General features: G+C 43.3%; 1 protein-coding gene across 7 annotated transcripts in view; it reads left to right on the forward strand.

The window, feature by feature from the left end:
* The window catches only part of LHPP (phospholysine phosphohistidine inorganic pyrophosphate phosphatase), a 115,525-nt gene that overhangs the window by 22,325 nt on the left and 68,752 nt on the right, over positions 1–24,448 (forward strand). For all 7 annotated transcript variants that reach the window (XM_054204992.1, XM_054204986.1, XM_054204987.1 and 4 more), the window contains 4 exons: positions 10,800–10,987; positions 11,402–11,555; positions 15,235–15,298; positions 16,456–16,548. In XM_054204992.1, coding sequence (XP_054060967.1) covers positions 10,885–10,987; positions 11,402–11,555; positions 15,235–15,298; positions 16,456–16,548 — 414 coding nt within the window. In that variant the 5' untranslated portion in view covers positions 10,800–10,884. The remainder of the gene's footprint in view (positions 1–10,799; positions 10,988–11,401; positions 11,556–15,234; positions 15,299–16,455; positions 16,549–24,448) is intronic.

Here is a 24,448-nt window from a genome sequence, read left to right on the forward strand (position 1 = left end):
GGGCTCCAAGGAGTTTCATGTCAATAAGCAATAGAGAAGCAGTGGTCACAGCTGTGGAAATTGGGGACAGCAGAAGTGAGTATGGAAAAGCGCGAGGAAGGAAAAAAACCCAAAACATTTTGTTCAGGTCATTCAATATAAGTGGTTAAGAATAATCATTTTCCTTTCGTAAAGTCAAGTAGCCTTATTTATCTGCCTATTAGGGTGGTAATTGTTCTAGCTCACACCATTTAAAATCTTTATTGACTCATTATCCTATTGCCAGTTGGTCATTAATATTTGTGTCTGCATCATAGTACAGCCCGGTGGTTTCAAGCAGATGGATTAAAGCTAAAAGCGGCTCCTTTTCTTAATTAATTCATTTTTGTATCAATTAAAGAATCATAATTGCAGATAGCTGGGAACTTTATAACTAATTCAAATTGATATGATCTTTTGCTGAAAGAGATGTCTAAAATCTTTTAGTGCTTGTTATATGTCCAATAGGAATCTTAAATACCATACTACAGATATGAACTCTCATAATATGACAGCTGACCTGTTCTCTTCAGATTGTCCTGCTACATCATCTCCCACACCATTAAAGCAATTAACTTTGTGTAACAACACATAGTACACACCAATAAAAATTGTAAGTAAACATTTTAATTTGCTGTTGGTTTCATATGACTGGAGCCATTTTGACTCCTCTAAGACTATATTTGTTGCGTTATTTTTCTTGTTTTCAGCCAAATTCTGTGATGCTGTTATTTCAGTTAGTATTTGAGAGAGTAGCAATGTAATTCCTGCCAGCAGAATCTGGTCCGTTTTGTATTTATGGTGGGTGCGGGGGGTGGTTCTCTCTTGTTTGTTTGTTTTTAGCTAGCAGTACAATCATATGGAGCGGCAAAATGGCCAAAGAAGCTGATGGATACTGAATGGATACTGACCATTGGTCAGTATCCAAATGGATACTCACCAAGGTGACATGCAGTTACACACTTCCCGGTGCTGTAGAGACCCTCCTGAGGAAAGAGACCCTCAGTAGTCACTGTCCAAGTTGTTATAACTTGTGATAAAGCACTAAGTGTTACAACTGGGAATGCATTATTTATTGCTAGTGTACCTGCATCTCGGACAAATCTTACCTGTGAAGTATCTTAGCATTCAGTGTGCACTGAAAGGGAACTGGTGAATTGGAGGCCGAAAGGATGAGCCGCAGAAGTATGTGTTGTGCAAAGCAGACCACCTCCTGTGCTCAAGTAATATGAAGGCGAATCTGGATCCTTCTTGTTACTCGGCCAGGCTATGGCAGACAGGCACCTCTGTGCCTAAGGGCACTGGCACCCCTGGATTAACCCAGAGCCAAGGTGCCAGGAATGCCATTAAATCCACTGGTGACTGCTATTGTTAACTTCAGGTGGGTGTTTTGGAGTGGTGGATGACTAGAAAATCCAAAAGCAGATTGATTAGATAATTCGGCCTTTTAAAACATTTAACCCATGACATTTCTTGATTGTTTAGTTTACTGTGGCATACGTTTGTTGTTGTTTTTAAAAAATTCTTATAACAGAGTCAAGTAAAGCACATTTCTTCCGCGTGTGTGTGGTTAACTGGCTGTGGAACAGATCAGAAAGCCCGTCGGTGACTTAAAGGCTTCTTCTAGAGCCAGCCTTAACAGTGCCTCTGTACCGTGCTGTTATTGTCTTAATTGATTTACACAGCATTGACACGAGGTGAGCTATTCGCTTTTTATCTTACAAATAGCAGGGAGCTGGTCTCTTACAAGACAGAAGGTGGTTAAACGTCCATAAAAGATGCTCAGCCTGTGCTCTGTTATTTGCATTTACAGCTGTGTGCTGATAGTGTGCCCATTAGCATATCCATATGAAAAGCACACAGTAGTTGGACGTTTACAACATCCTGTTGTTTGGCCAGTATAGTGCATCTGTTAGCACAACTTTCTACAGAGCTCTTTAAAAGAGCAACGGAAATCTGGGGAGCAGGGAGGCTGTGGAGCAGCTGGGCAGTCGTGTTAAAATAAAATACCTGGAGAGTCTAACAAGGCGAAGATTGTGAGGGGAGTAAGCGGAACTGGAACTGTAAAGCAATTCAGCATGCGGGGGTTCATGTGGGACAGTTGTGAGTTTACAAAGAGCCACCTGAAAGTGTGTGTGCAACAAGGAATAGGAAATCTTTGTTAGAGATGGTAACCGAAGCATGGCTTAGCACAGTCTGTGCAGATGTTCAAAGTTTCAAGGCTTGCTATGCCTTCAGGACATGTAATTTCAAAGGAGCTGTTCCTCACAGAAAGAGACTTTAAACTACTCTTGTGTAAATATCCATTCATTTGTCTTCCCATTTGACTCTCTTTGCACTTTCTATCCATGGATTTCGAAGAAGGGAAGGTGTCACCTGCCCTTTCTGGAGCAGCAGAGGCACAAAAAGATGGAGCAGTTCTGTGTAGTCATGTGGCCATTCACTGGCAGAGCCAGAAAGAAATCCAGGAATTGATCCTCAGCCTATGTGGAGTTGTCACAGCTCTACTCTAGTCTGTAACATTAGCTATAGCCTCAGTTTTCTGAGAGCAGTGGACCTTCCTAACTCATATTTGCTTTCCTAATTAGCAGTGTTCACTATTATTTTAAAAATATCCGTGTCCCTGAAGTTGTGGGTACTCCACTCTCTACACAAATTGCATGAGTAAGTGCTTACACTTTAGGAATTTAAACATCATTAACCTTTAGGGTCTTGAGCTACTTATTGTCTCTCACCACGATTATGTGCCATACAAATGTTTACCAATAAAGAATAATAGAAGATGCTACAGTGATGCCTGCTACCTAACGGTACTTGTTTGTCCACTACCTTGTATGAAGACTGATAAAGCCCTGAAGTGGATGAGCAGCACACTGCCTCGTTCTCTGCCTTAGAACTTGAGACTTGTCTCAGTTTACCACTACAGTAGTAGTTTCCCCCCCCCCCCCCCCCCCAATCTTTCATATCTGGTGAAGTCAGCCTGGAATCTCAGAATTGACCCTGATTCTCTGCATCTCCTCAGCAGTATTCCCATTCAGATTCCATGCTGTCTTTGCAAGTGATGCACTGGTAGTAGCTGTCGATTGCTTCCAGGTTAAAATCCAATCAAATTTCTTGGAACGTAGCTTGGTCTTTGAGCTATTGCAATGAAATAGTATGGTACTTTCTAAAGTAGGTAAGCAGAGCATGCAAGAGTGAATTCTTTCTCTATAAAATAGGCTAAATGAAACCTTTAGGTAATTTACTTTCTTCTTCTGAGAAATAGAATTAATTATTTACAAACAGGTGCTGTTTGTATACATAATAAGAATTTGACAGTGACAAAGATAACTTGGGTTTGACTGAAATTTATATGGCGTAATTAGTAGCTTCAGAGGCAGAAAAACCCCGACTGTTTTTATCACAGAATGAAAGCTATTGGAATATGATTCATTATATTATCCATAAAAACGTTTTGCTTAATGCAAATAAATATATTCCAGACCTCTTCACGCTAACTGAATCCCTGAAGTTCAGATTTTTTTCTTGAGAGCTCCAAAGTGGAGAGTTACCAAGTTTTTAAAGTCTGCCAGAGTTTACTTCTGTCACAAAATACACCCATATGTTTGAACCGTACGTGGTACTGTGTTGCTGCGGTGCTATAATCAGCCAGCCCCTACAAGATGAGGTGAGAAACCCTGATTCAGTTCCCGCGGCGTGGTTAAACTCTGGGACTGCTAGGTGTAATACTTTAAGGTAATTTGGTAATCTGCAGTGATTAAACGCATCTTGTTACTGAACATAATAGACGAGAAAGATTTTTCTGATATTCTGCTTTGTGCTTCCTTTCTGCAAATTCACTTGAAAAGCATGTATTATTCTTATTAAATGCTTAATTCTAGATTTCATTGTTGTGGTGTATGGTTGTCTACAAATCTGTAGACAAATCTGTTGTCTACCCTTCTGTTCAGGCAGGTGGAATATGATTTATGGTATCAGGTAATTTGTTCCATATTTCTGGTATCCAGCTGTAATCAGTGCATCAGAGAAAGCAACTCTTAGTAGAGAATTCAGGACAAAACGGATTTCGTGTTTGTTTTGATGTACAGCTTCCAGTACTTCCTACCTCTGAAAAATTCCGGATTATTGAAGTACCTAAATAACGGTGTTGGTAGGTTTTTAAAGTTTACTTTGAACTACAGTTTCGTGATTTTCAGTCCTTGCTGTCAAACAGTGTCTCAAAGTGGTGTTTCCAGAGTCTTTACTTTTATAACGGTACCCTTTCTTATTTCACCCTTGCCCACCCTTAAATAACATTGGCCTTTTTCCTTGTGGATCCTTCATATGTGCCTATTAATCTGCCTTCATTTGTGTTCAAAGGCAATGCCCTCCTATTTTTTTAATCCCTTTTGCAATCCCTCCTTTGGATTCCCTCCAAATTATCCACTTCTATATATAGAGTGAGGTGAGCCATATGGGTCTGGAGAGGAAATTGTGCTCGTGAGATAGCAGATGTAGAGACAAGTTTCAGACACAAGAATCCAAGGGGGAGCGGGGCCAAAAAGTGCAGCATGTAAGGATTTGTCAGGCCAGCCTTGCTATACGGAGCAGAAAGCTGGACCACCAGAGAACGGGAGCTTTAATGAGCTCAGCTGTACTCAGGACCAATGACAGGACATCAGTAAATGACAGGAGATCAGGGAACAAAAGTAGCATCAGAGATGCGACAGCAAGATTCAAGCAGTTTGGACATACTGTGAGGATGGAAGAAATCAGTGGGACAGAAAGGTTTGAACACCAGGATAGAGAAGGAATGACCAGAAAGCAGGGTAAGGTCACTCTGTCACAGGAGCGTGTGGGGTTTCATCCACACTCCTCTGATCTCATCACACCCACCGAGCAAAACACCGGGAAGTCCAGTGTTTCTGTGGAACTGGGAGAGACTTGTGCTGTAAAAAATGGCCAAGTGAACTAAGGATGGACGAAAGCTTTTTTGGCTGGCCCCCCTCGGCAAGAATGATTTTGCTTGGTGTTATTTCGGAAGCTGAAAGTAAAGATGAAAAATGCTTTCTGCTGAAGTAGCCGCTGAAATAGCATGAATGCAGATTCATGGAGAAAGTTTAATACGCAATTGCCACAAATACACTTTTTAAGCAGAGCGAATGTACTCTCCCCCTGCACAGGCGTTTCCACAGCTGGACCCCAAAAGGGTTTATCACTTTCATCCAGTGCTGAGCCAGAAATCCCTTTTGCATCCTCTTCTCAGGTGTGTGTCCTGCTCTGGCAGCAGGAGGTTCTCCTGGGAAAAGCCTGCAACATCAGTCTCAGGATTTGCTTTAATTCATAAATGTAACATAATCTGACACTTCAAGATGTAACCTGTTCATGGCAGGGGCTAGAAGAGGGATTTTACTTTCTACGTAGAGCAGTCTATAACTTGCTGGGTGATTCACTCCCTGCCAGTGGCAGGGCCAGCCAGGGAGGCTTTCATGGGCAATGGAAAAACATCCCATCGCCTGCGAGTCAGCAGTGTTTGAGGGCACGAAAGACTTTGATACGTCCCTTTGCCCTAATCACTCACCATTTTGTGATCTGGATGAGCTTTTACTCACCGTTACGCAGACTGTTGAGGACTAGTCATGATCTCTTGTTGCAAACCCCGTTTTAATTTGTCATTTTGGGGCTTTGAGCAACCTGGTCTAGTGGGAGGTGTCCCTGCCCATGCAGGGGGTTGGAACTAGATGATACTTTAAGGTTCCTTCCAACCCAAACCATTCTATCATTCTATTTTGAGTGTGATTTTTAGGTGCTGGCTGCTGCATATCGTGCACTGTGGTTCTCCGTCCGCCAGGCAGGCTGAAGAAATGATATACATTTCTGCTCTTTTCAAACCCTTTCTTCTGTATTGACCTCAAAACTAGGCAAGTAATTTCTATTTTTGACCATTATGCTCTGTTTCTTCTTGGCTCAGTTTCATCCCCTTTTGACAGGCAACGTTTTACCTGTAGCACCAGCACCCTGGCCCTTGCAGAGGGCAATAAGCAACCGTTAGCCCTGCCGGGGTGGGAGGAAGGCATTCCTGCACGAGTCCTGGTTTTACTTTATTGTTTGGGTGTAGGCAGATAACTCTCTGGTATTGTTATTTCCACATGTTTCTGAGACAGTATTAAATGCTGTCAAGTTTACACTGATATTAATTGGCTGATGCAAAAGAGTCAAATAGCATAAATGAATAGCATGCTTTCTTTGCTTTTAAATAAAAACAAAAACATACCACTCTGAAAAACCAAAAGCAAGATAAAAAGCCAGTTCTGGAAATCTCATAACCAGCACTCTTCCAAACCCCATTGAAGGTGGTGTTGGATAGTCGCCAGGCTCAGGCTTGTTGCCTTTTCCAGGGTTTCGCTGTCTGCCCCCCTGCCCGGCTGCACAGGACCCGCCGGCCACTGGCAGAGCTCTCCTCCTGCTCCCGTGCTAGGAAAAACCTTCCCTGCAAAAGAGAGTGGCCAAAGTCTGAAGTTTAGCCTTATACCGTGTCCTTAGTTGCTTCTGCCACGTGCGGGACAACGTGAATTTAAGGAGTGATGGCTTCCAGTCTAGATCCCATGGCCATTTCTTTTCCTACTGGTGTTGCAACCTTTACATCATCTAAAAACAGATTTTGTATTTTATATGCCCAAAGGCTGCCCATAAAGGTTGGCAAGGGCAGTTGGTTAAGTCTGCACAAGGTCAGTCAGGATGTCTAATAATTGTCCTAACACTTTACCTGTTATGGAACAATAATGAGAGTTTTTTCATTATTTTCGGGTGAGTGAACCTGGCAGATGCTGACAGCCAGCAGATGTGTAAAGTTCGAGGTGATTTGTAAGGGACCGGCTCATCTGACGCACGGTAATTGCATTGTGGGACATTGTCACTCAGCGTCGTGTCCTGCTCCGGCAGAACGAGGTAAAGGTCAGTTCAAAGAGCTGCCGTAGCGTGCGGGGCAGCTCGGGGCTGAAATTAAAAACCTCATTTCCATCTCTCCCCTATACGGGTGCCCATGGCGTGCCCAGTTCTAGATTTAGGGATTGTTTAGGCAGCCAAGCGGTTGTTTCTGACTGGAGTGGGTTTAAATCCCTCCTCTGGAAAGGCTTAGAAAGTCTCCTTACCCACCTGTTGGTGTATTAGTTCAGTGCCCGTCTGTCCACTTACAATTTTGGGCTTGGAAGTTTTTTCAGTGACTTGTTCCTTTGCTTCAGTGCCTGCTCTGCAGAGCCTGTGTGGGACCCAGCTGGAGGGGTGCAGTTGGACTTGTCCTCTGCTCCCTGCTGCCCGCTCTGAGAGGGGCTCTGACACATTTCTTTTGCCGCAGAGGTGCTCATAGCCGAGCTTGCCATTTGTGACACCCCAAAAGGGCAGAAGCTGCTCTCCCTTCATGCCCAGCTGCCCACATGCAGGTGAGGTTCAAGTTCCCCTGTTCCTCTCGTGGGCGTCAGGAGTGGTGTGAGCCGTCATGTTGGAAATGGAGCGGATTTGTCTGATGGTGAGCCTGCTGACAGCCCCAAACGGGGAGCAAGAGGCAGCCTCGGGGTGTCCCCAGCTCCCTGGACTGTGCAGAGTCCCTGCAGCGAGGAGCACAGTGCTGCCTGTCCCCGTGCTCGGCTTGCACTCTAATCGGGATCGATCGCTGGTGCTTCTGGAGTCTGACTGGGATCTTTATCACGGCCGCGATGTATGGGGGTTGGCTGAAGTCCTGATTGCCTGGGCTTCCTGGGCATGACAGTGCTTCTGTAGTAGAGATGCTGATAAATCTGTAATACGCTGGAGATCTTGATAAAATGTGTGTTGTGTATTTCATCTGCTGTTGCCTCATTCTTCTGTACCTGCAGGTATCTAATCCCTTGCTCTTTATTTTCTGAGGCATCATGTTACAAATTTTGTTCCTTATTCTTCTCCTAACGTCGCCACACTTGCTGGGTCGAGAAATTGCAGTAAGTTGCTCTGCACGTGCTTCTTAAAATGTGAATACTGGTGGCTGGGTCAGCTCCGCAGCTCGAGGTTTCCTGTTAAGCCGGCCAGTTCAGCAGCGGTGCCTCCAGTACAGTATTGACTCGCTGTGCAAAGCATCTCCCCTCGCTTGGACTTTCAAGGTATCTCTTAGTTCCTCCTGGTGCAAAACCTGGCCATGAAAACTGGAGGAGAGTTTTGCTGTAAACACGAGCGGAGGCAGGTTTTCCCCCCACGTAGAGCTGTTGTTAAAAGCTCTCCCTAATTATTTAAGCTCTGGGTTAATAGTTGTTTGCTGATGTGTGCTGGCCTGCAGGCTCCTCTCACAGTGCCTGTGCTGAGCATCGAGGGATGGATTCGTCCCGGTGTGTGTATGATCATGCTCGTACCAGTGAGTGTGACTATTGTACAAGGATTTGGCAGAGAGCTAGCAGAGGGTCTTTTCAGAGATGCTAACTTTGAAGGAAAAGCTGGCTTTCAATTGAGAAGGTATTTTTGTAGAAATAAGCCTTCTCTGGAGTTCTTGGTGGTTTTTCTTTTGTTTAGTGTGGCAGGATGTTTTTGAGCGTCCTTTCCGTGTTTCACCAGAGGACTCTGACCAGCTTGGTCTAACTCTTTGTAGACCTCACCTGATCCAAAGCAGTTACTGAGCTCATTTGTCGAGGTGGTAATTGCTGGTGGCCACAAAGGCGTGAAGCAGTCCAGGATGTGTTGGGGCTCCTTCTGCTTTGGTCAAACCTTTCAGAAGCGTAACGCTGTTTTTCATCTCAAATTCTGAGAAAGGAGTTAAATTTGTAGTATAGGAAAACTTTTTGCTCCCACCAAGCTCTCCTGTGAGGGTACTTGTTTGTCAGTGCAAGTCGGTGGTTAGTGTTGTTCCTGGATTCATTTCATTGACCTTTAGGAAGAGAAAGAATAGATTCTTATTCAACAAATGTCTGCATCCAGGCAGTCATGAGTCACGGGATTTTTTTCCTGAGTGTGCAGATAGGCTTTGCGTTTAGAATAAGACTTTTTTTAACCGCGGCACACTCTATTAAAGTTTGTTATGTATCCAAATTACACTGCTTTGCTTTTTAACTACAGCTGAAACCGTGTTTCGAATAACAGATGTGGAATACTGTCATCCCACTGTCACACCAATTGTTCATTGTTCTGAGAAGGTCACATCATAATTCATTAACAATAATTATTCCCTGGGTACACCCTGCACTTCTTCACTCAATTGCTTCATTAACTTGTGAGTGAATCTCACATTCACTGCTCCAATCAATGAAGATATATTTATAATGTACAAGTGGATGCTATTAGTTACAATATATTAACTGCCTAATTTAAAATAGAAAAGCTATCTTTATGAAGGGCAATTAACCACTAAGTGTAATTGATAATTCACATACCTATGATTAGGAAAGACAAATAATAAGAAAGAAATGAATCACCCGCATTATTGAAGAAGACACTGGCGTGCAGTTTTAATGAGCAGAAGGGGCTCTCTGGGTCAGGCCGGATTTCTAAGAATCCTTTGGTGGAAGGTTCGTCATCGAATGCGTTACCTCGAGGCGGTTTCGGTGTTTACCCCAACCAATTGGGATCATCTTCCCTAGGAAAGGAACCCACCACGTTTTGTTGTCTTAAGAATCAATGCAGAGGCTTTCCTAATAGAAAAGTCCTTTTTCATCTTAACACAAAGAAATGTAATAATATTTTAATATGAATTTATAAACCTAGCCCCAAACTTACCTGGGTGTCTAAACCTATATTAGCTTAGATCCTCAAAGATAACTATGTACAAATTCACACTAAAACCGACCAAAATTAGGCATTTTAATATAGTTGAGGAGCTGAGTGACAGTCCTTCTGGCAAATATTTTTTTTTTTTTTAAATTTTGTTATGTTTTCAGTGCTTCTAATTTTCCAAGGAGGCTTTGAAATACATTGGTTCTCCAAATAGCTGACAACTCATCCTTGGACAAGAGGTGTTTTCGTGACATCCCTGGCGGGTCACCAGAGCTTGGGTGGGGAAAAAAAGCTGCTGAGAGGCGGAGGACTTGCATGAGATTGCAGAGAACCGATCCACAGGAACCATATCCTTGGCTCTGGGCACTTGGGCCCCTGTTTTCTTTCCTTCAGAAGCCATTCACCTGTAACCATTTGTTAAAGAATAAGCTGAATACCATATTTTTCAGGATTACCCACCAAGTAACAGCACAGGTGTTTTATGAGAAATTAAGTGACAAATGTAACTGAAGCCACCCCAGTATTGGTATAAGCGTCACTGCAACTAGCTGGCCTCTTGCATGGAGTCTGCAGAAGTGCAAAGCCTTGCTCTTACCTCCAGCACATCAGTGCAGCAGGTGGTCAGTGGAAAGGTGAAAATCCAGGTTAAAATGCTAATAGCCAGTGGCACCATACCAGGTACCGTACTCACGGCTGTGCAGTGCCTTCAGGTCATGTGTGTCTACATCCACGGACCAGTTTAAAGAAAAGGAATTCGATTTTGGAGGTTTTGGTGCTGTGGTATCCTGGGGATGGTGGGCATCACCCATGCTGCCGTGTCCAGCTTAGCTCTCTGTTTCAGAAGAGCAGTGACATGCTATGGCAGGGGCTCTGCACGTGAAAACTGCAGCTGCAGTGCCCAGAATCAATATTTTAGGTGTGTCTTGGTCACAGTAAGGGATCCTGCTCCTGTTCTGGCATTTCCTCTTTGCATTTTTATTGTAATTATCCAAGTTAGGGATGGGACAGCAAAACTGATACTCTTAGCTCATTTTCTATGTCTGGTTAACCCCTCTGCTGCTTTTACTCAACAGGATCAAAGCATCTGGTCTGAAGCTGCGGTTCTGCACTAATGAAACTCAAGCGACCCGGGAGAAGTTTGTAAAGAAGCTCCAGGGCATGGGCTTTGACATCTCTGTGGCCGAAGTGACTGCGCCAGCCCCAGCAGCCTGCCGCATATTGAAGGAACGCAGCCTGAGGCCACACTTGCTCGTGCACAATGGTGGGACAACGCTGCAGCAGTTGGTGGGGATACGTAGGGGGACAGCCCAGAGAGATGTGGGAGATTGGGATAGAGCAATGAATTCCCATAGCTCGTGTGGGGCAGAGCTCCCAGCTGTGGTTTAGGTGCTTGGGTATAATGAGCCACTGAGACGTGGGTGGCGGGAGCTAAGGCAAGGGTAGGAAATGGTTTATTTTGCTCTTTGTTGTAGGACAGATGAATAGCAGAATCCAGTCAGGAATGGAGCGGTCTGAAGAACAGTTTATTTGGACTTGGATTTTATTTTTTTTTAATGTGTTGTGTAATGAATGAAGGGAAACACAAATCTGGGGGAAAACCATCAGTTCCTATAGGCTCTGAAATGGTAAGGCATTTGTGAATTATTTTTTTTTTTTTTCCCCCCTCCTTCTGTAGATCTTGTCCCTGAATTTGCTGAGATTGATAAAGCAAACCCAAACTGCGTGGTTATCGGAGATGCAGCAGAAAACTTCACCTATGCAAACCTTAATGAAGCTTTCCGAGTTCTGATTGGGATGGAGAAGCCTGTTTTGATCTCCCTTGGAAGAGGGTGAGTTAAGCACTGTTTCTTCCTCAAGTCTCTACATTTTTTGATTTCCCCCAGTGTCTTTGTACTTAATGGAGGCCAGGTACCGGTGTGGGCATTCACACTACCAATTTTTAGGCGATTAATCTCTGTGTCTGCATTAGCAGGCTGCTCAGGTATCTGTTAATGAAGGATCCTCAGTTCAGTTGCCTAACTTGGTGTCCTGTCCTGAGCCACTTACTTGTAGTCTTTCCAGGGGTGTGAGGGAAAACTGAAGTGATTACACTGAAATAAGTCTCTAAAAGGAGGTGGTACGGGTGCTCCCCAGGAGCCACCGTTCAGCCCTGTGCTGATGCAGGATTGCAGAGGGCACTGGAAGTAACTGAACTTGCCACGCCGAATCCTCCAGTTGACTTTGAAAACACTCATCAGAAGGGTCTCTGTGGTGCTACAGTGCTGGGTGAAGCATGCTTTTAATTTCAACTGTTGGTGGTCTTTTTGCTGTAGACAGTGCAGAGTAAGCAGTTGTGTGGGTGTGTTTCATCAAGTGCTACAGGGTGAGAAATGTAGCTGCTCCTCTGAGGAGGAATTGTAGCAGCCTTTAAAGAGCCTGGAGACGTCCTGGTGTATAAGCGCAGCAAATGCCAGCCTCCCACTCTTCAAAGTCAGCGTTCAAGAATGAGATAGACCTTGATGAAACAATCCACATCAGGGCAGGTGGCGGTGGGAGGGTTAAATAGCTGTAGTTTTGTAAGCCACTAGCAAAAGGACATTTGTTGCTTTAAGAGCAAGTCTGAGAGCCTCTTCAAAACCCCACAGAAATCATGGAGAGTTTGTATTTTGATGTTTGCAACACCCAAGTGAATGAGTATTGCAAGAGGCCAGTAGGATGATAGACACTGCTTGTGAATTCGTCTTTGCCTCTGCAAGATCTCAGAGATAAGAACTCTTGATTTAACTGCTGCCTGTAGCCATGCATTCCTGTCTGAACTGAAAATAAATGGTTTTTAATAGTGAAAGAAACCCAAACCAAACAAAAATATCCAACAGGCCATGCTTGGATAAAGGGCTGTTAGTGTGGATTTGTGATGCAGTTTGATCTTCCAGCATCCTGAAGTTACTAGTGGTGAGAAGGATCAGGCGGTCCAAAATTCTGTTTCAGCCAACAGTCAACGAGGTTTCTGCTGCCAGGTTCGAATCCTGCCCGCGTTTGTCGTGGCTGAGGTGTGATGCTGGAGGTGGCTAATGATCTGTGTGACGTACATGACTCCTTGCTATTTGAGGGATACTTAAAGATGCCGTCTCTGAAAGTTAGCGTTAGCACCTCTGCAGATTGATTCATATGTATGAAAATGTCGTACATCAGGGAGCATTTTCATGCTGGTGGCTTGAGGATTGCTATACAGGAGGAATAAGAAGCCAAGAGAGTTTTTATTTGCTAATATAGAAACCCTACCAACTTATGAAAGTAACTGCAATGCGCAAACTCCACCTGAACCGTGTCGGAGGTGGGGGTAGATGTTCCTCTGGCTGTGAGTAAAGTGTGGTGGCCAAGAAGACCAAAGGGGAGAACTCAAGGATATATTGAGAAATGGCTGGGCTGGTGTGTATGGTGAAGACCTGCAAAAACAACGGTGCTTTTGAAGTGACAGATAAATTATTTTGATAGTTTGAATATCAAAAGACATTTTTAATTATTCTCTGAACATCAAAGGTAAGTTTTGACCTCCTGCTTCCACATGCAGGAAAAATCCAGTCAGGGAATTTGAATGTTTTCCTGAAAACAATTCAGTTAGCTGTGTTCTGAGATTTTAAACAGGAGGTTATTAATGCTAGTGCTTAATAATGACAAATCCCAACGGCCTTGAAGGAGTTATTCTTATCTGTGGTGCAATGTATAGGTTTAAAAAAGACTCTGCACATTTAGCTTGAGGAAGCTGTAGTGACAACTTTTTTCACTGGACCGTAATGGGCATGAAAAGCCTTCTTAGTTTGTGGGTTATTGATCCAGCCGGGTAGAATTTATCAGCGGGAAGGAGCAGTTAAATCCATTGTGTTGCCTTACCTGACACTCGCGCTCTGATCCTACAACACGGGCAAAAAATCTTTACTGTTTCTCAGTTAGAAGGATAAGGAGAAAACGTTGAGCCAACAGCAGAATTGCTAATGTGCATAAAATAACCAAGTTTTGTCGTATGTGATACTGTCTTTCAAAACGAAATACAGAATCAATCTTTGTTTAAGATTTGCAACATGATCAATACAAAAATGCCTTCGTACCCTGTGCATATAAAAGTATTTATTTATTTGTTCGTTCATTGATGTAGACAGCTCTAAAACAGACCCACTGTTATTTTTTTTGAAATGTTATTTTTCATTTTAAAATACAGATTTTTTTTTTTTTTTTTTTTTTGATATTCTGAGCTAAGTTTTCACCGTGAGCTTATTTTTTTCAACGATTGATCATTTAGGTAATGTGAACGTGAGTTCTGAATGAGTTTTTCTGGTAGGTAAGTTCTCTGACTCGAAAAAGGGAGATTATAAATTGGATGAATTGTTCGCCTAACTAGAGAAGCCTCGTTGATGCAAAGGGCCACGTACAAAAACCAGCCACAAGCCAGCTTCGTTTTTAACGTGCAGAACCAGTGTAATTGGGTGGACCTTAACAAGGTGCCTGCCTTGGGCAAGTAGGTTGATTTTGGTTGAAGTTCTAGTTCATTCCATAGAAAACGAAAGTGTCAGAGTCACTGAAGCAGAATGCCCTCCTCCTGAAAATGGAGTGATTTACATTTAGCATCTGTTTTGGGCTGAGAGTGGGAATTGGCTTTGTAATTTCTTCTGTCATGCCACTGTCAGAAAATTAAGCTGTTTACGCTAGACTATAGAAGGTTAATGGCTGTTCTAGCAAAGGTCAAGTGGTCATTTTAAAAAGAGGCTGTGCTGAATAATCGAAAATGGCAGAAGGATAAGGCATAAAATCTTAACTGACTGCTCATCCTGCCTTTTTTTCCTGTCATATAGAGACCTGTCTTTGCTCTGATCAGGAGAGCTTGGATGACCTGCGTTAATGCGACTTGCTATTCCAGAAAAACACTGTAAAGATGCTAACTAATTTTATGAGCTCCATGGCAATAGAAACAGTTTCAGGAGGAAGAAAATTTAGCTTGGAGGGCTCTCGTAGTCCCAATAAACAGTGTCCTGGCTTTCCTCATGTGGGAGGCTGGTGACAAGCAGTGATGGTCAAGTGTTTGGGGCCCCCTTCCAGATATACTAAAGAAGGTGTTAGAGCTGCTGGTTGGTGCCAGCCTTCATCTTGTATCTGCCAAGGGGTCTCCATCGCTGATTAAAGGAAGAGCAATGTAACCGCTGTCCTTTGCAAGCAGCTAGTACTCTGTGCAATAAAATCCAGGCCAAGTTCATCCATGATATTAGCTAGTTGAAATCCCTTTGAACTGGTGGAGTTGTGCCCCAGATGCCAGGTGGGCATCCGGTCTGAGATCTTTTCCCCAGCATTGCATGGTATTGAGCCTGTCCTTTACTTAATTCCTGGTGTTAAATTAAAGCTCCGGAGTTTCTGATGACTTGACTTTTTGTTGCAGCCATATGGACATCTGTATAGGCACAGAAATAATAAAATGTGGTTTCTTTGTATTTAACTGCCAACATTTTCATTTCATTGAAACTTTATCACTTTCATTTCCAGACGCTACTATAAAGAAACCGATGGTCTGAAACTTGATGTTGGAGCATATATGAAGGCATTAGAGGTATTTTATAGCTTGCATTATGCTTACTCGCTCTGTGCACCTTGTTAAAAGAGTAACTGGTATAAATACGGGTCATCTTCTGTAATTACTCACCTTGGTGGAGGAAGTTTCCACAGGTTGAAACTCATTTGCTGCATCCTAAAGACGGGTGGATTCATTTGTTTTCTGGCTTTGTTCATGATTTTTATTTTATTTAAAATGTGAACTTTTACTATTGCGGTACCTTTATTGGTAGGGAGGCCCTTGAAAGAAGGAGTCAGAAAAGAAAAACATGGAATATTGTCTGCAAGATACCCAAGAAAAACTGAAGGTCCGTTTTATGTTTGGTGTAGCGTTGTTAACGCAGCCCTTGCCCTTAACAGGGTACTGCAAAAGGCCCTTCTTCAGCAAGAAACTTAAGTGCAATCCTGTTTTTAAGCCTGATTAGGTCTGTGCAGAACTGGAACCCAATAGATAAGCGAACCTAAGGGTGAGCGGAGGAGAGAATCATTATTCTCGCTTTTATAGGCTTGCAGAGAGATAAAAAAAATACATACTGAATGCAGAGAATAAAGCAAAGTAGGGTAGTATACAAGCACAGAAGATCATGGATGTAATATGTGCTTGCAGCACATTCATTTGTATCTACGTGAGTTTTGGGGAGAGTTTTTGCCTCCCCCATATGTTCAGGCTTCTAGTTGTCTAAGAACAAGCTAAAACACCTTTTTTCGGCGTAGTACTGATATTTAGTTGCAGGAAAATAAAACTGGTCACTTGAATCATTAAAAATATGCCAGGTGGTTGAAGAAACCCTCTACATCTTTTAAGGCCCTCCAGTATTGTTTCATATGAAGGATATTTGCTATTTCTGTAAGAGTGGTGCTCTTACAACAATGAGTGATACTGGAACTGACTCTGAAGACTGTTCTCATGATGGAGAATGTAAAAGGTTTGCAACTTGAGATGTTTCAGGAGGACTTTGTCTTCTGCCAGAGAACATTAAACACTTCTGTTATGCAAATTCTCCGATATTCACCTTCACCCACAAATCCATTGTGGCATTTAAGAGCAAAAATCATTAATCACATACTTCTAATACAATTGACTGGAGTATGGAGTTGAACAAATCCTTTTCTGATCAACATTTTTGTGTGTCTCTTTTTTTTTTTTTTTTGCAGTACGCTTGTGATGTCCAAGCTGAGGTGGTGGGAAAACCAGCAAAAGCATTTTTTGAGTCAGCCTTAGCAGAAATGGGAGTTCCACCACAGGAGGTAAGGTTTCTGATGCTGTGACTACTGGTTGTGCCATGTAGTTATGGCCACTGATGCGTTTTTGTTTTTTTTTTTGGTTTGCTGTTTTCATGGAAAGTTACAGAGGAGGTTGAAGGGAATGCGGGCAGGACAACATGGTAAACTCTGGGTCGATATGAAAAATGTTTCAGAGGGAGACTCCAGTGTTTGCCCAGTCCATCAAATAATGCGAAGCAGACAAAAGAGGACTGAAAGCCAAGAGAGTAAATGGGGAGCAAGCGGGGACCTGTTGAATTTCTTCTGCCCTTCTTGTTACCCTCCTGAAAGGCATGACATTATTTTCTCTGCTCTTTTGAGGATTCTTTTTTACTACCTGCTATTTCCCTTTTCATTCCTGTCTGTCTGTGCTCTGACTTGTGCCATCCGTACCTCTACCCAATTTAGAATCTTCCATACATCCCGCCATTCTCTACTGCAGTTTCTCCTTCTGCTTGTACTGTTGTGTTGTGCTTTCTCATTCACATTCCTCCCTAGCCACATAGTTCAAAAGAAAATGCACTTCTGTTGTGAAATTCCTTTATTTGGAGGCTAAAGAAAACAATATGGAAGAATAGAAGTTAGTTTTCCCAAGGAATTATGGAAGACTTATGCCTCACAAGATGAGAGGTGCCCCAATGCCTGGCAGTCCACTTGGTGACTGGAGGCTGCAGCGTGGTGGAATTGCAGCCGAAATGTTATTTTTTTCCCTTTGGTGTCACACTGGCTACCTTTTTTTAGTAAAAGGGAAAGGCAGAAGTAAAGCATTTTCTAATTTAGTTGAACAAAGAAGCACTGACTGACTCCAAAACTTCTCCTGTGTTATTGGATTCATCACGCTTTCCAGAAACACACTGAATGTGTGATGCTCCCTGCTTGCTTAATACAGCCCATTTTTTCCCCTCTCTGTAGTTGTGCCCAGATCCTCTTTATTGATTTGTTGTTATGTCACACAGGACATAAGGATGAGTATGAGATGACTCACAGACAGCAGTGAATTACAAGGTAATAATTCCATCAGGGGTTTTTGGTGACATTATAAACAACAGGAGTGAAGTTTGGGTGGCTTGTAGGTCCCTAGAGCCTGGAGATGAAATTATGGCCCTGTAATTCAGTATGTGCTTGGGTTTTACTTTATTATAGAGTGGGGAGATAGAAAAGACCTAGTAGGCCATCTAATCCATCTCCTTCCCTGTGCAGGAGCGTTCCCTGCTCCACGTTTATTAATGTTTTGTCCAGAGTAGTTTTCAGTGGGCCAAACAACTGGGCATCTGTAAGTACGCTAGCGACAGTGTTCACAGCCAAGGAGGTCTCGTGGGCAGGCAGCTTTTTCTGAATTCATCGGGATGCTTCATCTCCTTTTTTTTAAACAGCATCTCCTTATTTCTAGTTTTACTCTAGGTAACAACCAAAATGACTGCTTGCCTTCCTGGATATTTTCTCTCTCCAATTACTTCTAGACTTGTTATCATCACAGTAGTTGTCTCGTACTAAAACTGTGTGTTTAGCTCTCAGCAGCTTCCCTTGTGGTTCGGTCCCTCTGCACCCCAACCTGCTGCCGTGTTCTTTTCTGTATTCCCTTCACTTTGTCGATATCCTCCCAGTAACAAGATAGCTCAGCCTGAACATAATATGGCAGGTACAGCCGCGGCAAGTATTCAATCTATTCGTCCAACCAACAAACTAAAAAATCCATTTCAGACGCAGAAGAAAAAGCAGCTGGAAAAAAGGAACAAAGGGGAAAAAAAAACAAAACCAAAACCTCTAGAGCTCAGCCCTTGAATACTATTTGCCTAAATCAGATGCATGAAGGTTTGTGTTTCCTTTCTGCTTATATCAGAAATGATATAGGAGTAGGAGGAAAAGAGGGAGTTTGGGGTTTTTTTATCCTTGTGTCCCTGTGTAGTGGCATTGCTTGCTCTTTTCCATAGGCAGGACGGTGCGGTTGTCCTCAGGCACTGTTTTGCCCAGCTGGCGGTGTGCTGGGACCCTGTCGGACTGTGGGACTGAGGGAGAGTGTCATTACAGGGATGCAACAGGACACCAGAACTCCTGTCTCAGAAACTTTGCCCCAGGAAACAAATTGGATTTAATGCATCACTAAGCTGGCAAAGATGGTCCATAGGGTGAGCCTTGGCGAGTGGTTCCCGTCGACTTCAGGAGGATTTGCTTTGGGTACAGAAAAGCAGTAATAGTCCCCAGCAGAGGTTATTTATTCATTCCCTGCTGTTGGCCATAGTGCCTCCAGTGACTAACTGTGTATTTTGACAGAGGGTTTGTTTTTTTTTCCCCCCGCATAGTTTCTGGCGTTAAATGACATCATTTTGTTGTAGTAATAAGTCTAGTCTGTAGGTGTAATATTTCGTATTCAGAGAGATTCCAGATGAAGGGAGCATGTGCCTAGCCACGGAGGAGCACAGTAGACGCCATTGCATCATGGTACCAGTCACTGCGTGCTTTCAACTATGGAAAAAATAGTCCATGCTGCTGGAGTTAAAACCTGGATCATGATGCACATGTGTAGGAGGAACAAATTACAGCAGAGCAAACTACCGTAATTCTAACATCTTTTCCTAACTTCTGAGCGCTTGACCTTGCAACTTTAATGTTCTTTTGAGAAGGATTTGCAGCTTGTTTTAGTTTGTCATACGTAATAACAAAAACTGAGTATATTCAGTTCAATAGGTTCCTTAGTGATGCACTGTATTACATTTTCATCTGTCTCCTGAATGAGCTATACTTCTCTGCATTAGTAATGACATGACAAGGACTGGTTTTACTTGCCTTTACTTTTGTAAAATGTTTGCCAATAATTTATTCCACCTGTGGAATGCGTTTAATCCATACCATCATTAAACCATTTTAGATGAGCTGTGCTTTTGAAAACATATGACAGTTTTCTTTCACCTGACTTTTAATGAAAAATACCTTTTTAATAAAGCTGTCTCACCACAGTAATGCTAGACAGGGGCGAATCTTAAATTTCTCAAGCTGCTTTAATCAATAAAGTTATCACCAGTCGTTTCCCTTGATAACTGCTTCTTACCGAGACCCTGACTTTGCCTTCTGCTGCTGAGATGTTTTCAACCTGCACTTAGAATAGGAGGAACTCCCCAAAGTCCAATTTTCATTTTAACCTTTCCTCAATGGCCTAGAAATAACAGATTGCCGGTATTACTTTAATAGATTGGAAATTTAAACCTCTTAGAGGTAACCAGACCTATCTTATGATTCAGTAATATGACAAAGAATAACACATCTTAAAGGTTACTGAAATGCCTAATTCATATGTTTTAAGGCAGCTGTAACAGTGGACGATTTTTACAGCTTTACAATAAAACCTAAATAATGTTAAGGTTCCGGTAGTTTTATATAATCATAAAAAGTTCTTTCTGTAGCAAATTGTCCTGCTTTAACGGGAGTTATGGCAGGTCGTACTGGAGTGCATAAACTCTCGGTAGTTAACCAATTCCCATTTCTGCCACCTGCAAGTCTCAGGGGAGAGTTAGTGGCGCATGAGGGACCACCGGGGAGGTCACCCGGAGAGTGGCACGGAGGACCTGCTGCCATGCTGGCATCCCCTCAGGGCTCACCGGCAACGACAGGGGGAACATTTTCCATCTGTGAAAGGAGGGAAGTGGCCGAGTGAAGTTTCAAGCTTCGAGTCCTGCTGAAAGCTTATTCAAACCTGGCTGGCCCTGCAGGCTTGGGAAGTCTTAGGAAGGACCTGGAGGTTTGATGGATTTCTTTGTTTCACCTGCCTTGTTGTACAGCTTCTCCCAGGTCAGAGGCCACGTGCGATGTCCTTTGTGTGTTTGATGTTTGCGCAGCTAGTATTTCCAAGATAGAAAAATAATTAACAGTAATATGGGATCCTGAAGCCTTGGAGATTACCGGTTGGGCCAAGGAGAATAGGGAGAAAGTAAATGTATCGTATTTCTTGTGTAAATGGATTTAATACATTATTCAGGGTTTTGTGTATAAGCTTTATTTCCTTATGTCCCTGGCATGTTTAACTTGATTAAGGTTATTAAGCCTATAGCAAAAATCTGCTTAGGCATAAATATGTTTGACTCTAGAAGTGTTCACTGGGTTGAATGTTCTCTTGAAGTTTGCACGCTTCCTTCTGTACGTCTCTTTATTTGCATCCTCCATAGACGTCAGCCTCCAAAGCACAGTACGAGCTTGTCCTAGCAAACACGGCATTGCAACAGGAGCATGGCTGGGTACTACAGGAATCAGTGTCTTTCTGAAAGCCTTGTTCATTTTATCATCCTGTCTTTCTGCCTCTGCCTTCCGGTACCTAAAGGGGCTACAGGAGGGATGGGAAGGGACTTTTTCAGGGACCGTAGAGACAGGAAAGGGGTAACAGCTTTAAACTGCGTGAGGGGAGATTTAGATTAGATCTCAGGAAGAAATTCTTTGCTGTGAGGGTGGTGAGCCCCTGGCCCAGGTTGCCCAGAGAAACTGTGGCTGCCCCATCCCTGGAGGGGTTCAAGGCCAGGCTGGACGGGGCTTGGAGCAACCTGGTCTGGTGGGAGGTGTCCCTGCCCAGGGCAGGGGGGTTGGAATGAGATGATCTTCAAGGTCCCAACTCTAACCATTCTGTGATTCTATGATTTTCTTACTCCATAATTCCTTTTCTGATCAAAATTTTTCTGTGACTGTAGTGAATATTAAAACTCTGTTTGCATACAAAAGTACCTAAGGTTCCCATTCACCACCCTACCGGCATCTCTGAAGGCTTGGTAGTGTTGGCTACTTCTGTGGGTAAGAGGAGTCAATCCCCACCTCTCTTCGGCTCTGGGTCTGGGGCTCGGACACCACTACCGTGTTGGTGACTCCTGTGCCACAGGCATTTGTCCAGTGGGGATTATATTACGCCTTCCCACCCCGAAATTCCTGGAGGTCATGTTCATCTCCTCCATTCTCCCTGCTGATCTGTGTTGGGTTTGATGGGAACTCCTTGAGAGCGGTGGCTTCACTCAGCTTTGGTGCACGTGTGCTTTATTTACTGCACATGTACAACCGCATGCACCATCTCTCATCAGCTGTATGGATTAGGAAAATATAAATTACACCCATTTTAATTCTTTGATGATTTGTCTTAAAACCAGAGAGACTGTCTCGCTGCGTTTTACCCTTCTTTTTAGTAAATTTTTAACTGATCGAAAAAAAGCAACTTCCACAGAATAATTGAGCAGATTAATGGTGTGATCCCTGTGTAAAACGTGAACATGAACGGGGATCTTTTAATTCTTGCTTTCAGTGGGTATGTGACCTTTCAGTTTTATATCCTTCTCTCTCTTCTTACCATATTGCAGTCAGAGAGGAAGTTAAACCCAGGTTTGACAGGTAGAGTTTTTTTATTTCCCTTGACAGCACACCTTTTGACCTCTATCTTCTTGCCAATGATTTTTTTAAATCCTAAATGATTTGGGAATAATTGCTCCTCCTTTAGTGATTATTGCCCTTCACCGATAGTAAATCTGTGAAATCCCTGGGGGCTGGAGTACATTTTTGTATGCGTATGCCACAAGCTGGCCTGGACAGGCATCGCCGCTCATCCGCAGCCGCACTTGCAGAGCTGCCGGGCGTCTTGCAGGAAAACTTGCCTGGACGGGGTGAAATACAGCCCCAGCAAGCGAATGAGGGCTTGGTGGGCTGCCCCGCTCTGCCCTTTCCCATTTTTCAGAGGAAATTCATTTTTAAGGTTTTGAGAAGCCAGGACTGAGATTCTTTACTTCGGAAATCTCATCCCGAATGTCTGGGTTCAGGCTCACAAAGGGCGTGCGGGTGGCGGAGGGCAGGAGGTTCCTGGGGTCCCCCCTGCCGACTCTCCGGGTCCCCCCATAACCCTTCCCTGTCCCCCCTGGGGAGGCGTTGGAAGGAATTTTATAAGAAGGAGGGATTAGAAGCTGTTGAGGACAGTGGTTGAGAATGATTAAATATCTCAAAGCAGCTTGGGGGGGAATTGGTAGTGGTGGTTGGCTGGCAGCGGTGTCGCCACGTTCTTTGCAGCTCTGCATCAAACAGTGGGATTATTTGGTTTTCCTTGTCTGTGTATGCGTGCTGTATTTACTAATTACTTAAAATTAACCCATCATTTTCTCCCCGTTTCATTGCTTGTTTGGAGAAGTGGTAAGGAAAGATGAACTGTCTACGGGGAAAGGCATCTTATTAGGAATACACACATTTCTGTGAGCAAAGCAGATAAGGAAAATGGGCCGATTAATGAAAGGATGGAAAAGACTGAGCCCTCCATCGTCTGGTGGCTTTGAAGCAGTTTGTGAGCAGAGAGCTGGAAATGCCCCCTGTCCCAAAGCCTGCTGCTGCTCCTTCCCCATGGGCATGGTTTCCCCAGCCCCGTGGCCATAAGCCACAAGTTCTTACGGCTCTCTGCTCCTTAAAGGGGCTCTCAAAGCCTGGCCACAGCCGTGACTCTCCTAGACAGAATGAAGCAATGATGGGCATTTATAAACTATTTCAAAGTAAACAATTTCAACTTAGACCCAGACAAATGAGTCTTGACTTGAGGGGGAATCCCATTGCACCCCATCACCTGTGTGGGGCGATGATCATCCCTCATGCAAACGGTATTTTAAGACAACAAGGAAGATAGACTGGGCTGGTACCTACCGTATATAATCTTGCATACCCCACCTGATGCGTTACTCAAAAGAGGATTTAGTTTTTATCAGCTGAAGCTGTTCCAGATACACATGTTCGTAGCTCAGTTTCGTTTATGAATGCTCTCAGAAAATCTTCTGTTCGGCTGGGGCTTTAGGGATATCCTGAGATTTCCTTTACATGCTATGTAATAAGTGGGAGAAGATTTTGTTGTAATTAGATGATGAATAAAAATAGCTCTGGAGCTTTAGGACTTTCAGAATTCTTCAATATGTATGATTTAGTCCTGCCCAGCAGACTGCTTTCGGAGTGGGAACTGAAGCGTGGGTGACACAGAAGATGAACTGACTCTTGTGTGGTTGCACGCTGTATAAAAAAGAGCTGCTTCCATGTGAAAGCAGAGGAAGAAGAGGATTTTATATTAGGTAGAACTGGTAACTGGCATGGCACCTGCAACACAGACTTTCTATATGGTTTTGTCCTTAAAACTCTGCAGCCAGCTGTATGAAAACACTGCACCGTCTAAGGCAACCCTGGTGCCCTTTGGCAATGTGCCTTTTAGCCTCCCCAGTCCCATCCGTGGGACAAGGACCGTCGTGACCGACCCTAGAAAAAGCTCAAACCACACAAAATATAAGGGCATTTACTTCAGTAATAATATAAGGGCAATTTCTTTAGTAAGAAAAGAGACACTTTGCACAGTGATTCCGTGTATCCAATGTGCAGGGATGAAAATAACCACAAGTACTTGGAAGGGAGGGGAATTCAGGCAGGAATTTCTAGAGCTGCAAGGTGCCATCGCTGTGCAAGCCTGGCAGTTGCGTTTGTGAAGCAGGAGGCTAAGTCAACAAGATGAAGGTCAAGTGGCTAACGATGCAACTAATGAATGTATTTTAGATAAAATTCACCTTTGATGCAGAAGGTGCAAAAGCACACTTTAAAATCAGATAGATAAACTAGATTGCGTATTTTCAGAGCTGGTGCATTTCCCCAGTTTTAGGTGCTGCTTCCGTTCTCTTCAGTAATCCAGAATGCCTTTGGAAGGTTGAAACTTCATTTTTTGATTATCAATTGGAGATTATTGTTTTGTGTATATGCTGGGTTTTGTTGAAACTGTAAAGTGTGAGGCCCCTCCAACCATTTTAAAATTTGAAGAATAAAATAAATGTAATAAATGTAATGCAGGATGATAATAAGCACTTGGGATTTTGAAGCTGCAGTTGTTAATGAGAAAGACCCTTTGGTTGACACGCTT

Source organism: Rissa tridactyla, chromosome 6 (assembly GCF_028500815.1).
Source record: "Rissa tridactyla isolate bRisTri1 chromosome 6, bRisTri1.patW.cur.20221130, whole genome shotgun sequence".
Lineage (NCBI taxonomy): Eukaryota > Metazoa > Chordata > Aves > Charadriiformes > Laridae > Rissa > Rissa tridactyla.